The following is an 18,819-nucleotide window of genomic DNA, read 5'->3' on the forward strand; positions in this document are numbered from 1 at the left end:
ATATTTAGCCAGAAGTGCCAAATAGATGAACCATCTTGGCCTCATCATGAGATCATTGTAGCCACTTTGATTCACGTTGCATGATCTCAAGAAATGGCTGAAAGCACTGGATACTACATGGGTTATAGGACTACACAGTTTCCTAGCTGCAGTACTAAAGGCCAGTGCTCCAGAAATAGCTGTTAGTTACATAAAATCCCCCTCATCAATACTCTGGGTGAACCAGACCCTCAACCGTACCAGCCCCATAAATATCCTGGCTGGATATTGTATGGCAGTGACTCGCTTCCTGAGAGCCCAAACTGGTTCTACCATTTACAAGCCACAGGCAAGGGTGTGAAGGATACTCCCTACTTCTCTGGATGAGTGCAGCACTAACTATGAGAATTTCTGAGATACAGCAACCCATTCGGTTGGCATCCTATTGACACATCATTAATTCCCTCCAATAATATACAGTAGTTGCAGTGTGTATCCTCTACAGAATACATTAGTTACTCATCCAGGCTACTTGGGCAGTAGCAAACCCACAACCTTTACCTCCAAGAGGGCAGGGCCAGCAGCAGGTTCCCTTCCACCTTGCACGCTGTCCTGATTTGGAAATATATCACTGGTCCTTCATCAGTGATGTGTCTAGATCCTGGAACTCTCTGCCAAACAGCACTGCAAGTACCTTCACCAGAAGGACTTAAAAGGTTCAGGAAGGTGACTTGCCACCATCTCAAGTGCATTTTGGGCTGGACAATAACTGCTGGCCTTGCCCTGATCCTGAAAATGAATTAGTTAAAAAAAAAACACCTGCATCCACAGGGTCCCTTTACAGACCTTAATCCAGACTCGCTCCCCTTAGATATTGTACTCTTCCTGCTGATGTCCTAATACCCAACTTCCTTTCAGGAGGTATTGGGATTGGTTTATTTTTGTCACATGTACAAAGATACAGTGAAAAGTGCTTTTGTGCCATCCAGATTATGCTGTACATAATTACATTGAGGTAGTAGAAGGAACACAGAATATAGTGCTGTAGTTCAGATAAAGTGCAAGGACCATGACAAGGTAGATTGGGAGATCAAGAGTTCATCTTTTAGCATATGAGAGGTCTATTCAAGAGTTTGCTAACAGTGGGATAGAAGCTGTCCTCGAGTCTGGTGGTTCATGCTCTCGGGCTTTTGTATGTTCTGTCTGACAGGAGAGAGAGGAGAAGACAGATTGACTAACTGGGTGGGGAGGGGTCCTTGATTGTGTTAGCTGCTTTCCTGAGGTAGTGGGAAGTGTAGATGGAGTCAATGGAGGGGAGGTTGGTTTGTGTGATGGACTGGGCAGAGCAGTTGCCAATACCAAACTGTGGTGCATCTGGATAAGCAGAACCTCCTTAGAGACCCCTTTTGTCCCATTGATTCCAGTATTCCTGACAGAGAGCCCCTGCTCCTCCCTGGCAGAATTAAATATGGAAGGCAGCAAGTTGGGTTCTATTGTTGGGAGATGCAGTTCTTTTCCCATTAACGTCTTTTAAGAGCTTTTAAAAGTAGAATACTCTCCCACTGTGCTCCCTAAAGTCCTGGAACTTCCTGAATGTGCTTTCCTCATCTCTGAAGGAATACCACATCGGCTATTCTGGTTGTTCTGAGGTGTGTGTTTTGGACAACCAATAAAATAGTTCAAAATTTACAGCTAGAGATAATGGAGATTAAAGTAATATTAAATTTTTTTTATTAGATGTTTTAAGTGTGTTTACACAACTATTACTAATAACATGTACAGAAGTCCCTTTTGAACATACTATATCTTTCCATTGAAACAAACCTGTAACATTATTTCACTGTTTAAAAGTTGATTATTTAACATTGACTTGGGGTTTATTCCCGGTGACTGGCTCTGATGCAGCGACTCACCTCAGTGCAACCTTTCCTGAAGATCATGCCATATGGTGATGGATGTTTTCCATCTTCTGGTGTGCGTTCTTCACATTAGCTGGATGGCTGGTTTATTCAGCTTATCGGCACAGGGCAGCTATTGACCTGTAGCCCACACTATTTGTAAACCAGCCAGTGCACCTGCCAACTGCCCCATTAGACGAAAGTGGACACAGACTTATTAAATAAAACAGTGGTAATTGACTCCTTTAAAAATCTGGCAATAATTCTGTAATTGCTTGGAAAGTAATAATTTGTCACTTTATCCACTCCAGTAAGTTGTCAAATGGTTATTGAATTTGATTATTGCTAAAGGAGTATTTTTAGCTCCAGACAACAGCTGGGCCAAGTGCTTTGTGGCTTCTCAATGATCCTTTACATGCAATACTTGGAAGTGAAACAGGATCATTTTCAGTTAGGCTTTCTGTGCATTGGGGTAGTCTAATTACACTTTATAGTCTAGACCCTTTTGCACTGGGAATTATTTTCAGCATAATGGTTCTACTTCCTAGTCTCTGAGCCTGACCAAAGCATTGTGGACTTACTGAATTGCTCTTTGCACTGAATGTTGTCACACAGGCTAGCCTATGCTCCACCAAGCTTGGTGATGGTGTTGAGAAAAAAAAATACTGGATGCCTGCTTTCTCTGCAGAAAGTGCCTTGGATCTTGACTACTGTGGCAGGTCATTAAAATCCGTTTGCTCTCTGACAATGTGGGGCTCATCAGGAAGACCCTGCAGAGTCTGTCTTAAGGGGGCTTGAAGCCGCAAGTCATTTTGGAGCAGATGACTCTGATGGAAGCTAAAACTGTGCTGTTATAAAATCATAGCAAGACTTTCAGCTCCTCTTCACCAAGCCAGATGCAAAAGGAGCTATCCAACCTCATTCAGGTACCTTTTGTATGCACTGAGCACTTGTATTTCCATCCCCTCTCGGGCAGTGAGTTCTAGATCCTGCAGGACACTCCGAGTGTGGTGAAAAGAGTTTCTCATCCACCTCTTAATCCTTCTACTCGATAACTTTCATCTATGTCCACTAGATTCTGACCCTCGGCCACTATCTGAACCCCTCGGTATACATTTTGATTTAAATTTCCCCTCCATATCCTCTAATCTGGTGCTTACAACCCCTGTTTTACCCATCTTTTCCTTGCAGCCAATATCCTCCTGGCCTGCCCACATCGAATTCAAAGTACAGTTCATCGTCATGGGCACAGGTGCAATGCAAAAATTACTTTGCAGCAGCATCACATAAATCCCTGCTTTCGTGCTTATCATGTTCTAGCTGCAATGCGATAATTATTTAAATTTTTTTATATAAAATAATTTTTTTTGTATAAAGGAGTTGCTTTAACTTTTGGTGGCTATCCCACCTCATAAGGGGATGTAGTCATGGAGTTGGAAACCCTGATTTGGGGCAGGTGGGAGCAAGTTAAATTTGAATCCACATGTAGACTCATTCCACAATTTGACAGTGCCATGATGATTGGTTCTCGCACAATCTGAACTGCTGGTTGCTTTACAATGTATTTAAATGTTAATTGTCCAATATTGTCCATAATTCAGATTCTCACAATTAGGGACACTATTGTCATTACCAACTTGTATCTGCTCAGTAATACTACCAGTGGTGCTGGAAGAAAGAAGCCCAATCCAATGGCTGCCAAGGTGTTTGAAGTGTTGCTTTGAAAAGTGACTGGTGTTTATTTGTGTTTGCAAAGAACCTCCTCAGTAAAATAATCTCTCAAGGCATCACTTACTGTAGATGGCCACAATGCTGCCATACATTTTCCATCTAATTGATGTTCAAGTAGTTTGCCCGAAATACAACAATCACTGAAAATACACATTTATATTTTAAAGCAATATTCTCTCTGTTAATGAAACTACATCCACCTCTTCACCTGTACAGATGTGTTTTATAGTTAAATGGTTGCAAATGAGCAGACAATGATCTGGTTTTGTTTTTTACAATGCAAAAGTAAAATAAATGATTACACTGTGGGCTCTAATTTGCACTCTCATTAGTGATTGACCATGATAGCCAATGAAGGTGAGGAGACATGGATCCAAGGGGGCATTGGCAGTGTGGATCCAGAACTGGCTGGCCCACAGAAGGCAAAGAGTGGTTGTTGAAGGGTCGTATTCTGAGTGGAGGTCGGTGACCAGTGGTGTACCTCAGGGATCTGTACTGGGAACCTTACTCGTTGTGATTTTATAAATGACCTGGCTGAGGAAGTGGAGGGGTGAGTTAGTAAGTTTGCGGGATGACACGAAGGTTGGGGGTGTTGTGGATAGTTTGGAGGGCTGTCAGAGGTTACAGAGGGACATGAGTAGGATGCAGAGTTGGGCTGAGAAGTGGCAGATGCAGTTCAACCCAGGTAAGTGTGAAGTGGTTCATTTTGGTAGGTCCAAATATGTTGGTGGAATATAGTATTAAGGTAGGACTCTTGGCAGTGTAGAGGATCAGAGGATATTGGGGTCCGAGTCCATAGGCGCTCAAAGTGGTTGCGCAGGCTTGACTCTGTGGTTAAGAAGGCATATGGTGTATTGTCCTTTGTCAATCGGGGAATTGAATTTAGGAGCCGTGAGGTATTGTTGCAGCTATATAGGTCCCTGGTCAGAACCCCACTTGGAGTATTGTGCTCAGTTTTGGTCGCCTCACTACAGGAAAGATGTGGAAGCCATAGAGAGGGCTGCAGAGAAGATTTACAAGGATGCTGTCTGGAATGCAGAGCATGCCTTATGAAAGCAGGTTGAGGGAACTCGGCCTTTCTCCTTGGAGAGACGGAGGATGAGGGGGGACCTGATAGATGTGTATAAGATGATTGAGAGGTATTGATAGGGTAGATAGAGGCTTTTCCCCAAGGCTGAATGGTGGCCACAGAGGACATAGGTTTAAGGTGCTGGGGAGTAGATATAGAGGAGATGTCAGGGGTAAGTTTTTTTTTACTCAGAGAGTGGTGAGTGCATGGAATGGGCTGCCGGAAACGGTGGTGGAGGCTGATACGATAGGGTCTTTCAAGAGACTGTTAGGTACATGGAGCTGAGTAAAATAGAGGGCTATGGTGTAAAGACTGGTAATTTTCTAGGGTAGGGACATGTTCGGCACGGCTTTGTGGGCCAAAGGGCCTGAATTGTGCTGTAGTTTTTCTATTTTCTATGAATTGCACAGAAATAGGACGAGGATTCTGAGCTCCTCTGTGGCGATGGTAACTGTGGTGGTGCCTCTTCCTCTGTTTCAACATCTGACCTGCTGACTGCAACTCCCCATCTTATTTTCCAGGAGTTTTATTTGATTTTTTTTTGTGTTAAGGGCAACTTCGTTTTCAGGAAAGACATCCATGGACATGAAGTAGAATGGGGCTACACACTCTGAGGAGTGGCTTTGACAAGCAGCAGACCCTTGGCCCCCCCAACTCATCCATGCCAAACCAAGTTGCCCACCTGCACTAGTCCTTATTTTTACCTGTGTTGGCTCATATCTCCCTAAACCTTTCTTATCATGTGTTTGTCCAAATGTCATTTAAACACAATTATATTCTCCTCTACCCCTTCCTCTGGTGGCATCTTTCATATACCCACTGCCCTCGATGTGGAAAAAGTTGCCCCTTGCATCATTTGCCTCTCACCTTTAACCTGTGGCCTCTAGTTTTAGACTCCCTTTCCCTGGAATAAAGACTGTGACCATTCATCCTATCTATGCCCTTCATAAACCTCTAAGGTCATCCATCAACCTCCTTTGCTCCAGGGAAAATGATGCTGACCTCCCCAGTTTCTCCTTGTTAACTCAAGTCCCCTAATCCAGATAACATCCTAGTGGATCTTTTCTGCACCCTTTCCAGCTTAATGCTGTCCTTTCTATAGCTAGGCAACCAGAACTCCACACGATACTCCAAGTGTGGTCTTACCAATGTCCTGTACAGCTGTAACATGACATTGTTTCCTTGGGCTGGAGATTCCCGAACTATGGGCTATGGTCTTAGCATAAGGGGCTTGGCCATTTAGGACTCTGATCTCTTCACTTGGGTTTGTGAGCCTTTGGAATCCTCAGCCACCAAGCCTAATGATTGTTCAGTTGCTGAAGATGTTCACGATTGAGTGTGTTTTTGTTTTGTACGGTTTGGAGAGAGGACAGGAAAGCAGAGGATCGGCCAGAATCTTAATGCAGGAACAGGAGCATAGACCTATTTCTCATGTAATCAGTCATGTAGGCTTCTATAAATCCTGTAACATTTCCAAATAAAATCTGGAAAGAATATGGGTTTAAGGAGGTGGATTGTGAAGTTTACAGTTTGATTTCAGTCCTTGCTGGCAGTATATATGGATACATATTTGAAGCAATCATACAGATGTGCAGTGAGCTGAAGATAACAATAGCATTATGTTTCCGATGCCTTTATAAATGGGTGTCTTCTTCCTCTAGCTCATCCTTGATGTGGGTGTCCATGGGCACTATCCAACCATCTGTGTTTTCCAGGAACGTTGCCTTCGAGTTGTTCTTCTCCTCCATCTCCGAATCCCTCTCGGTGATATCCATGGCTGGGTTGTCGTGGCAGCCGTTGTCCACTGTCCGTAACTCTTCCGTCAGGTACTGCAAAACAAAGGAAGAAACCACACCATAAGAGCTTCCTCTGCCAGGTCCCTGATCGACACCGCAGCCTCTTCCCAGTTTGGGTGGGTTTATTGTTCTTGGTGCACCCAGCCTAGTCATAGGGTGGGAGCGTTGGGTCAGACAGCCTTGCTCCTATTTCCTACCAAGAAACACCCACTGGAAGGCATGTTTTTAAGAATTTTCATTACTGTTGAGTAGAACTTGCTGTGCACAAAATAGGGCTGGTGCATTTCCTCATAATAAAGGTGATTACACTTAAGGAGACAGGAGAGACTGCTTCAATGGACTACATAGCATTTCTGGACATCCTGAGCCCCTGTAGGCAGTCACGTAAATCTAAAATAATCTGAACTTCATTACTTCTTGAATTCTGGACATGTCTATGGCAATAACTGATGTGAAGTTTAGACATCCCCACCTGCTGCACATACCTGCAGTAGCTTCTCATTTGTCGACTGACCGGAAAGGCATCAACAGCAGAGGGGAGCTGTACCTCGACAGCTGCTCGGGAAAAGTCCGAAGCTAATGCTACACTTTCAATGTACGAGCGGCGAAGCCAGCAAGGCTTTACAGGCTTCACCCGCTCTCTCTCTCTCTCTACTTCCCCACTAACAAAGCCGTTCACAATACCAACATTTTGATATAGTTTCTATGTCTCCTGATCCAGGCTTCTGATAAGCCAGTAACAATTTCTATGCTACTGTGTCAAAGTTGAGTTTATTGTCATATGCACAGATGCAATGAAAAACTTGCAGCAGCATCACAGGCACATGTAATTAACTGTGATTCTACACTAGCTGATACTGGAACACCACTGGGTATTATAGACTAAAATTTGCCCTGTGCCTACTCACCGGATCCTTGTGCTTGTATTTGCGTTGGGAGCACCGGTAGACAATTGCAGACAGGAACACAAGCAGCAGCAGCGAGCCCGTGACCACCATGGCGATGAGCTTCTTGAGCTCCGTTGCAGTCTGCTGCTCTTTGCTGCCTTCATGCTCCTGAATGCCAAGGGAAAGCAGAGGGCATAAACCGTCAACAGGGACCACAACCCCAGCTGGAAATCCAGGCTTAGCCAACAGTCCGCGCACCTGTCATTGAGTTTTAATTAATTGTTTGGGAGTAGCACATGCATTGTTTTTGTTTTGGGTAATAATTGCAAATATCCAACACTAGAAATGCACAGCAGTTTTAGCCTGCGCCTAAAGGAGAACGAGGCAAATGCAAACTTCTGCAGGCTCTAGGAGTTAAATCAGGGAGCATCGATAGAGTGAGGAGAAACTGGTTAACAGCTGGCATGCATTGGTGCTAGCTGCTGATCGTGCACCAGTCAGCTCACTCCTGAATTCTGCTCCAGTGCATTGCAAACATGGAAGTTAGAGGTGAGGTGCAGGTTGGCGCTGGTACACTTGGATAAAAGATTGGCTGACTGGCAGAAGGCAAAGAGTGGGAATAAAGGGGACTTTTCTGGTGGCTGCCGGCGACTAGTGCTGTTCCGCAGGGGTCGATGCTGGGTCCGCTACTTTTCACGTTATGATCTGGATGACGGAATTGATGGCTTTGTGGCCGAGTTTGCAGATGATACGAAGATACGTGGAGGGGCAAGTAGTGTTGAGGAAGCAGGGAGTCTGCAGAAGGACTCGGACAGGTTGGGAGAATGGACTAAGAAGTGGCAGATGGAATACAGCGGAGGGAAGTGTACGGTCATGCACTTTGGTAGAAGGAATAAAGGCGTAGACAATTTTCTAAATGGGGAGCGAATTCAGAAATCGGAGGTGCAAAGAGACTTGGGAGTCCTAGTGCAGGATTCCCTGAAGGTTAACTTGCAGGCTGAGTATGTAGTATGGAAGGCAAGTGCAATGTTAGCATTCATTCTGAGAGGACCAGAATATAAAAGCAAGGATGTAATGCTGAGGCTTTATAAGGTGTTGGTCACATTTGGAGCATTGCAAGCAGTTTTGGGCCCCATATCTAAAGAAGGATGTGCTGGCAATGGATGGGTCCAGAGGAGGTTTATGAGAATGATCCTGGGAATGAAAGGGTTAACGTATGAGGAGCATTTGATGGCTCTGGGCCTGTACTCGCTGGAGTTTAGGAGGATGGGGGGATCTCATTGAAACCTAGTGAATATTGAAAGGCCTGAATAGAGTGGACGTGGAGAGGATGTTTCCAGTAGTGGGAGAGACTAGAACAAGAGGGCACAGCCTCAGAATAGAAGGACCTCCCTGTAGAACAGATGAGGAGGAATTTCTTTAGCCAAAAGATGATGAATCTGTGGAATTCATTGCACAGACGGCTGTGGAGGCCAAGTCATTGGGTATATATAAAGCAGAGGTTGATAGGTTCTTGATTAGGAAGGGCGTCAAAGGTTATGGGGAGAAGGCAGGGGAATGGGGTTGAGAAGGAAAAATAAATCAGCCACGATCGAATGGCGGAGCAAACTCGATGGGCCGAATGGTCTAATTCTGCTCCTATGCCTTATGGCTTCCTGCTCTGCTGCAGGGATGGGCTCTTGAGTCCAGGCATGGAGCACAAGCATTCTGCACCGAGTGTGGCCTCCAGCTAGAGTGCATTTGCTGGGTCACAGTGCAAGTGCGACCATGGAAATAATGCGGGCAGTAAGCATGGGGGGTTGGGGGGGGGGGGGAAACGCAGAATGTTTCCCATTGACGGTGGTTGTCAGGACTGAACCTGATATGTTAACCATCCCTCTGCTTTCACAGATGGTGCCTGACCCAATGAGTTCCTCCAGCAGTTTGTCTTATAGCTTCAGATTCCAGCATCAGCAGTCTCTGGAAGAGACTGAGCATGTGTGGGGACTGGGACTGCAGTTGGTGTTTGGGATAGAAGGGATGGAGGCTTTTAATATCAATGATCAAAGATGGGTTTCCATCACTCCATCCTGGCCAGATATACTTCCCTCTAGCCACAGTGGTTGAGGCAGTTACATTAACAACATGTAAAAGGCTCACGGACAGGTACGTGGATAGGCAAGGTTTAGAGGGATATGGGCCAAACACAGGCAAATGGGATTAGCTTAGATGGGAATTTTGGTCGGCATGGACCAGCTGGCCTGTGAGCCCGTTTCCGTGTTGTATGACTCCATAGGTCCAGATGAAGATTGGTTGTACCTGGGAAGATTTCCAAGGAACCACGGGTGTACGTGCAGTTCCAGCTCCCTTCCTTTGAGCACCAATTGGAGTCTGTAGCTCAGAAGGTCTGAGTGCAGTTACTCATGAATCTAAGTAACTGGTGTTACCCCAGCTCCCCATGGGATCTTTCACTTTAACCAGCCACAGTGCTCAGGACCTCAGTTTATTACATTATTTGAAAGAAGGTACTTCTGATGGTGCAGCACTCCCTCGGTACCACGCCGGAGCATCTTCCTCAACTCTTACTCAAGAGGCTGATGTAGCAAGTAGAACTGCTGCCTCACAGCACCAGAGAACCAGGTTCGATCCCGACCCCTGACCTCCGGTGCCGTCTGTGTGGAGTTTGCACGTTTTCCCTCTGATCACATAGGTTTCCTCCGGGTGCTCCAGTTACGTCCCACATCCAATAGACGCACGAGTTGGTAACTTAATAGGCCACTGTAAATTGCCCCTAGTGTGTAGGTGAAGAGTAGAATCTGGGGCGAGTTGAAGAGAATGTGGGATTAGTGCGGACTTGACGCGCCGAGGGGGCCTGTCTTTGCCGCCTCTCTCTGTGACTCTCTAAATCCCTGGTGCGGCACTCTCCAGCTTGAACAGCACGGATTGTAAATGTACAAACAGGAAATGTAGGAATGTTGGAAATTACCTTATTCATTTCAAATTCTTGCAGTATCTTCTGAACCTCATTCATTTGATCATCATTAACTGTGAAAATAAAACAAAAACTTAGGGATGTCTGAAAGAAACCAGCTGGACCCTGACAGCATCTGTGCTCTATTTAAGCTGCAGATCTCTCTGTTCTTTTCTCTCTATTAACTTGCCTAGCCTTCCAGTTAAAGGTCCCCAGGCTATTTGCTTTCTGATGCTTTGTAAATCGGGGACTGGCAAACTAGGAAACCCTGGGGTTTTCCTTAAGATTTGGGTCCCCTGCTGATCCCATTGACCAGTTATGTAAATATTGCAGATGCAAAATACTGTTGCCTGCCAGGTCTTGCTCCACCCCTTCCTTCCACCTTTTTACACTGGCTATCTTTCCCTCTATCTTTTCGGGTCTGACTCGAAGCATCAATTGTCTGTTTCTCTTCGTGGATGCTGCTTGGCCTGCTGAGTTCCTCCAGCTTGTTGTGGGTTGCACGTAAATACTGTAGCCTAAGAGAAGGACAGAGGCCGGGGATCCTGATGTGAGTGACTCACTGTCAGATACTCCAAGACCTTTCCACCAGCTGCAAGCCACAGGTCAGGAGTGCTCTCTGCTTGCTACTTGAGTACAGCTCCAGTGGAACTTAGGAAGGTCAAGAACCATTTCAAACATCTATTCTCTCCACCAGTGACAATGGTGTGCACCATCCTCAGAATGGTCTGCAGTTACTGGCCCAGGACACTCCAACAGCACCTCCCAAACCCACAACCTCTACCACCAAGAACGAGAAGGGCAGCAAGAGCAGGGGAACACCACCACCTTCGGGTTCCCCACCACGTTGTATACCATTCTGACTTTGAAATATTCACCCCAACAGCACTGTGGGATTACCTTCACCAGAAGGAATGCAGCCATTCAGGAAGGCAGCTTACTGCCACTCTCTCGGGGGCTGTGAGGGAAGAGAAATAACTGCTGGCCTTGTCTCCAACACCCAGTTAATTCATGAACAAAAGAACGAGGGATGGGGTGAGCCATTCTGAGGAGGTTGCTCAGGGTGGAAAGTGGAGAGAGGAGTGGTGTGGGGTGGGGGTGGGTGTGGTGGCGGTGGGGTGGCGTGGGGGGTGCGGGGTGTGTTCTAGGAGTAAAAGCCGCCGAACCTAGGGGCATAAACTATAAAGAGTCAGGAAGTCGCGTTGCAGCTGTATGAAACTTTGGTTAGGCCGCACTTGGAGTATTGTGTGCAGTTCTGGTCGCCCCATTACAGGAAGGACGTGGAGGCTTTGGAGAGGGTGCAGAAGAAGGTTCACCAGGACGCTGCCTGGATTAGAGGGTCTGAGCTATAAGGAGAGGTTGGACAGACTTGAGTTTTTCCTGGAGTGTCGGAGGCTGAGAGGCAACCTGATAGAAGTATACAAGATTACAAGAGGCATAGATAGGGTAGACAGCCAGAATCTTTCTCACAGGGTAGAAATGCCAAATACCAGAGGGCATAACTTTTAAGGCGAGATGGAAAAAATTTAAATGGGACGTGCGGGCAAATTTTATTTTTTTTTGTTACACACACACACACACACACACACACACACACACACACACACACACACACACACACACACACACACACACACACACACACACACACAGTGATAGATGTCTGGAATGCGCTGTTAGGGGTGGTGGTGGAAGCAGGTATGCTAGTGACATTCAAGAGGCTTTCAGACAGGTACATGAATACGCAGGGAATGGAGGGATATGGATCACGTGCCGGCAGAAGGGATTCGTTTCATTTGGCATCGTGCTCAGCACAGACATCGAGGGCCGAAGGGCCTGTTCCTATGTTCTACTGTTCCATCTTCTATGAACCACCAGCTCTAACCTTTGAAAACGACGTTGATGATCAGGTCGCTCTGATGTTCTTTCTGAGGGGTGACATGGACCACGCATTTATCGAACATTTTGAGATCTCCCTTCTTGGCCAAATGAGAGCAGATCTGCTTGGCCAGATCCTTTCCCTTCCCTTCCACAAAGGTTTCCTGGAATGATTGAACCACAGAAGGATAAGATGTTAGACTTACAAACAAATGGAAAAATTCTCACCGAGCTCAATGGCCTTACGGTTGCGGCCATGTAGTAAAGATTTCCCTCTCCAAATGCTCTTCAGGACAACTGGCTTCTGGCAGAGGTGGAGCTTTACAGTTCCCAACCATTGTCAACAAACTTGACTCATTGCACGTGATAAGAAGCATGTATGATTTCCTTGTGTAGAATTACAGAGAAATAGGCCATTCAGTCCAAGTGGTCACTGCTGGTGTTTATGCTCCATGCTAGTCTTTTCTCACCCCACTTCATATGACTATCGGCACACCTTTCCCTTCCTTACTCCTGTATGTACTTACCTAACAATGACAGCTTCTATCCTGCTGTCAGAAGACTACTGAATGGACCTCTTGCACGATAAGAGGGACTCTTGACGATCTATCTCACAATTTACCTCGTCATGGCCTTCCACCCTATCGTCTGCCTGCACTGCACTTTCTCTGCAACTGTAGCACTACATTCTGCATTCTGCTATTGCTTTTCCCTTGAACTACCATAATGTGGTGAAATGATCTGTATGGATGGCATGCAAAACAAAATCTTTCACTGTATCTTGATACATGTGACAATAATAAACCAATTACCTTGCCCAGACTATTCACCTTCTGAGAGCAAGCTCCACATTCTCACAACTGTCTGAGCAAAAAAGTACAAAGATATAGCAGTTATGTTTCAGGATCTGGGCATCACTGGCATAGCCAGCATCTATTGCCCACCCAATTGCCCCTTGAACCAACTTGCTAGGGTGAATTTTAGAGTCAACCCCATGGCCTGGGGTCAGACCAGGTAAGGATGATGGATTTATTCCCCTGAAAGGCATTAGTGAACCAGGTGTATATTCCAACAATCCAGCAGTTTTATGCAGTCATGATTATTAAACCAAGTGGATGTTTTCTCCCTGCTGCCACCCCACCCCTCAAAGTTATTTGCTAGGGTGGCACTTGAACTCAAGATTATTAGTCCTGGCTGCCCATTTACCAGTCTAATATTTGAAGCCATGCACCAGCATCGTATGCGTGAATTGCTAGTGATTCAAAACCATGGACAAATGGTACAATAAATGAGTCAAACTGAATATTTGGCTAACCTCAAACGTGGTGACAGTAAAGCTACCACATTTTCATTAATAACCATCAAGTTCACTAATATCCTTTCAGGGAAGGAAATCTACCATCCTTACTAGTCTGACAAACCTATTACTCCAGAACTCATGGCAACATGACTGACATTTCTCATCCTTCAGACATTTCCCATCAAGGCATTCAATGATAGGAACATGTCATGTGAACTCTGAGTAAGATTAAGACCACACAGCATAGACTTAGCCTTTGGGTTTAAGGTTGCCTTCAGCCCAACAACTTTGCAAGGTCCTCCTTGTAAGTAATAGAATCATAGTCATACAGCATGGAAACAGGCCCTTCAGCCCAAATGGTCCATGCCAACCAAGATGCCCCATCCAACCTTTTTTTCCCTTCAACAAGTTCAGCTTTTAAATATTTTTTGACCTGAAGTTGCTTTTTGCGCAGCTGCTTTGAGCTTATGACAGAACCTGCTAAGAATGATTTAGTCTTCCCTAAAATGGAACAAACATTAAGACAAACTTCACTTTTCCAGATGATGCAACACCATTCAGATTCCCTTTTACTGAATTTGTTGTAATATTACAGTGTAGCCAAATTACTGAAATAGTATCCACAGTCCTGAGACATGTTTTCAAATGACATCCACACCTAACTAGCACCCCCAACAGCCTGACAGTCGGACCCCGCAATAACCACAATTGTTTAAATCTAGCTTGCAGAACAAGAGATTTCTGATCAACCCGTGTGTGACAATGGAACTCGATCCACCCCTAGAGAACCCAGAGAGTTTGTAGAGTGACACTGTCCACTACTGCGACCTCCTTCCTGCACCCTCTGAGAGGACATTGTTTCATGGAGACAAATGGCCAAACAGTCAAGGAGACTTATAACAATGCAGAGAAACAAAGCAAAACTTAAGGAGTTTATTTTCAGACTACATTCCATGTGCTACCGATTGATGTGACCTTATTTTCTCTCCTGACTACATCTCAGAGGGCTGACGTGGAATTGCAGTTTGGCCACTGAATGACAATTTTGCCAACCAATTATAATCTCTACATGACCAAGAAGTAAGAAAATGACTGACCAATGTCGTTGTGGCTATCCCTTGAGGTCGAGGATGATGGTCTTCGTTCCGTTGATCTATTTATGGGCTCTCAAGTGGCTTATGAGTCCAATCTTGGATCACTGAAAGACTTGAGAAGTAGCCCACAGAGCGAAGACGCTTGTGCGTGTATTTGTTTAACGTGTACTTGATGTTGCACTACAAAAAGCACACGATACTTCACAAATCAGCCAACTGATTCCAATGGCATGGAAACCACGACGATTGGAGCTGATGGATTTCTTGCAGCCTTCATAGCCGTTGAGTTCGAAGTAACTTCGTCAGCCTGTTCCACCGTTGAGGTCTTGCTACTGACCAATGTACAAGTTAAAGGAAGCAAATGCTACAACGACCATGCTAAATCATTACTGTTGATAGGGTGTGCGGTGCAGGTACAGGCTCCATTTATAAAACCCGGCTAAAGTTATCAATGAAGTTGATGCCCCGAGATCATACACCAAAACAGACCCAGGCCAGAAAACCAGATGGAAGAAAATCCATCTCCATCCTGCACAAAAACTAATAAAAGAGCATCAGTATCAACACCTGGAACACTGAGTGTAACATCTGCATAAGGATCACAAGCACCACATCACCAACACAACCATTGTGGAGAGGGGTGACTATACTCAAGTCCATTAAATGGTAATACGGCATCCCAGGTGAGCAAATCCCAGGTACTTGGCGACTGGTGTCTAAATCAAGAGTTGACCCATAGACTAGTCAAGTAAAAGGCTTACGTAGTCATGCTCAGAACGTCAAATCTTTAGTCCAATATCTGAGACCTTTTCATCACATTGCCCATATATCCTGATCCACCAAAACTGAAGCACCATGTATGGGGCAGGGTGGTATTCAGACAGGATGGAATGGTCTCAGGTCTTCTGAACATTGACCCTAGGTTAAAGCAATGGGTCAAATGTGAGCGAGGAATCCTTACCACCTACTATCCTCCCTCATGTGCGGAATCACTGCTGCTCTACGGTGAGAGTGGCAAGGGCACAGAATATACTCTGGGCAGGAGGCTTTGCATCCATCACTAAGAGTGGCTTGGTAGCATCACCAACTTCACTGTCAGAACCACTACCTTTCAGCTGATGCATGAAACCCAGCCCCTTGCTGGGGCACTATTTCGGAGAAGAGTAGGGCAGTTCTCCCCATTGTCCAGGACAAATTTCCCTGCAATCAGTATCACTAAACCAGATTATCTTGTTATTGACCTGTTGTATTCTGTGTCCAATTTCTATCTATGGCTTCACTTCCAAAAAGTTATTAATGGCTCTGGTTATCCACAGACATGAAAGGTGCTATACAAATCCAAGCTCTTGAATCCAATGACAATATACATGTGATTAGACTGTCGTGAGACAAGTTAGCTTCATCCAACCGATGATGTGTTGTTACAATAGTACAGGTTATCGCCAGGTAACGCATACTTACCATTTTTATAGACGTCCTTAAGTCAATTTTGTCCAGAAGTTAGAAAGTGCACAAAAATCACTCTATATGGTAACAAGACCTCCACAGTAATGAATGGTGTCAAAAGCACACAAGACTGATAAGAAAGAACAATTACTAAAAATGGAGAGAGCAAGGAAACCAGTTCTGTCATTTGTAGGAACGAATGTATGGACATACGTCGGACATTTTAATTTAATAATATTGTGGGAGCTCGTTCGTATGTAGGGGTGTCCGTAAGTCAGGCATTAGTAACCAGGGACAGCCTGTAATCCTATTCAGTATGAAAGGAACCACGGGTTCAGACAGTCTGTGTATATGCCTGGCTGAGGAGCCAATCGTGTACAGCTGCCATCCATGGAATTATTACTGAACACTCCTAAGTCAGAATCCTGGCAGGTGAGATACCAATTACCACAAGAAGTCCAATAATTCTCCGGGTGAAGAATCTCCACCGTTTGGCCAAACTGGGCAAGAGTTGCCAGTCAATCTTGACCACCTACTCTCCCCTACAGCCTTGCAAAATTCTCCTTTTCAAGTCTTTATCCTGAATCCTTTTGAAAATGATCATTGAATCTGCTTCCAGCACCCTCTCATAGGATTACATAGAGGTCACAGCACAGAGCCAAGCCACATCAATAAGTATCAATACTTAACATCTGGCCTCTCCTATCTCATTCCATCCTATCCTTTTCCCCTCATATACTGATCCAGCTTCCTCTTAAAAGTATCGTTATTAGATTTTAACAACCTCAATTCTTATTCCCAATGTCCTAACTTATGAACAGTGTGTGCATTGCTCCCACAAAGACCAAATTGACAATGACCAGTGATGTCGATTGAAGACAAATACTGACCAAGACACAGGAGAACCCTCCTATCCTATTTCAAAATAGTACCTTGGGTTCTGTGGCATGAGTGTGAGAGAGTAGATGGAGCTTTGGTTTTATAACATTAACAAGACTGGGCAGACTAGATGCAAGAGGGATGTCCCTGCTGGCCAGGGAATCCAGGTGCAGGGCTCACAGTCTTAGGATAAGGGGCAAGACATTTAAGAGTGAGATGAGGAGAAATTTCTTCTTGCAGAGAATGATGAACCTATGAAGTTACTTAGAACATAGAACAGTATAGCACGGAACAGGCCCTTCAGCCCACAATGTTGTACCGACATAGCTAATCCCTCCTACCTACAGAATGCCCATATCCCTCTATTTTCCTCTCATTCTTGTGCCCATCCAAGCCCCTCTTAAAAGCCCCCAATGAATTTGCCTCCACCACCCTATCAGGCAACGCATTCCAGGCATTTACCACTCTCTGAGTAAAAAACGTACCCCTCATGTCTGTTCTGAACCTACCCCCTCTCATCTTAAATGAATGCCCTCTGGTATTGGATCATTCAAAAATGGAATTCTTTCCAACAGAAAGCAGTTGGAGCCAAATCATAAAATACATCTTGAAGAAGGAGTTAGATCTTATTCTTAAGGCCAGAATGACCAAGGGACAAGGGAAGAAAGTTGGAACAGGATACAGAATTTGAATGATCAGCCAGGAACATGGTGGAGCTGGCTCAATGGCCTACTCCTGTTCCTATTTTCTCTTCACTGAAGGAGAAATAGCATTTCCAATGGTGCAGCATTTCACTGTATTATTTCTTATCTTCAAGGCTCTGGAGTGGGACTTGAACCCATAATCTTCTAACTCAGGGGCAAGAATGCTGCCACCAAGCCACAGCTGAGCTGGGAGCTGAGTACGATGACACCCACCTTGCATCATTCCATGATGAATGACAATGTGAGCTTTAACATGAAGCATACTGGCCAGCTATCTTTTCTCTGTTGGTACTTTTCTTTAAAAAGAAACTGCCTGTTAAATTCTGCCACCACTGATATTAGGAATATATGTCTGAAACTAAATGGCTTTGGAAAAGCAGCTGTGACAACGAAAGGCGATAGCCCTTTTTGTACTCGCTGGTCTCTTGAGCCAAGATCTATGCCTGTCCACCCCAATTCTTTGTCAAGGAACAACAGACAGGGACCTCTCTTTCAAGAAAACTGTGAAACCTCAAAAGGGCCTGTTACCATGCTGTATAAATAAAGTTTAAAAAGTTTAAAGTTTATCATCAGCACACTGGCTTGTGAATGATTCATCAGTAAATACTGACTCCTTATCTCTCTCTGGCAGCTGGATGTGATATTCCCATAAAGTGATCACTGTGACCAGGAGGAGTTGTACTGGATTTACTACTATTCAGTCAGAGCTGTGGAAGAAGGTAATCTTTGGTGGTGCGTGTGATATTTTGTTAAAGGGTCTTTGTATTGTAGCTGGGTTGTGCTTGGAAGGAGAGAAGGATTATTTGCTTATTTCCACTTTAGGCTGCAGCCAGTTTAGGTAGGGCTGTCACAGTTACACTGCTGCATTCTCTCCGCAATGCAAATAGGTTGTACAACCACCAAAATCATCATGCCCACACTCAGCACAATTCCATCCACCCCAGCCATCTTGTTAGATACCTGAAGGCACCCTCTGCTCCAGAACACATGGCAGATACCACCCAACCATAAATCCCCAACATTCCCAAACACCCCCACATTCCGAAACAGTCCACAAAGAACACCCAAGCTAAATACAACACCTCCATGTACAAGACCTTCACACCCTTAATTGTCCCCAAGATCTTAAACACCCCCCAAACACCACACACAAAAATTGCCTTGCTCTCAAATACCTTAAGACAAGTCGATTTGTTTTCGTTTTAATT

General features: G+C 45.0%; 1 protein-coding gene across 7 annotated transcripts in view; it reads right to left on the bottom strand.

The window, feature by feature from the left end:
- Positions 1-2,880: 2,880 nt before the first annotated feature.
- Positions 2,881-18,819, bottom strand: part of podxl (podocalyxin-like) — a 110,026-nt gene continuing 94,087 nt past the window's right edge. For 6 of the 7 annotated variants that reach the window (XM_052034092.1, XM_052034093.1, XM_052034096.1 and 3 more), the window contains 4 exons: positions 12,196-12,352; positions 10,326-10,384; positions 7,382-7,618; positions 2,881-6,506 (listed from right to left, as the gene is read on the bottom strand). In XM_052034092.1, the coding sequence (XP_051890052.1) occupies positions 6,312-6,506; positions 7,382-7,618; positions 10,326-10,384; positions 12,196-12,352 (648 nt within the window). In that variant the 3' untranslated portion in view covers positions 2,881-6,311. The remainder of the gene's footprint in view (positions 6,507-7,381; positions 7,619-10,325; positions 10,385-12,195; positions 12,353-18,819) is intronic. The other variant, XM_052034094.1, reaches the window with a different exon arrangement.

This window comes from Pristis pectinata, chromosome 19 (assembly GCF_009764475.1).
Source record: "Pristis pectinata isolate sPriPec2 chromosome 19, sPriPec2.1.pri, whole genome shotgun sequence".
Lineage (NCBI taxonomy): Eukaryota > Metazoa > Chordata > Chondrichthyes > Rhinopristiformes > Pristidae > Pristis > Pristis pectinata.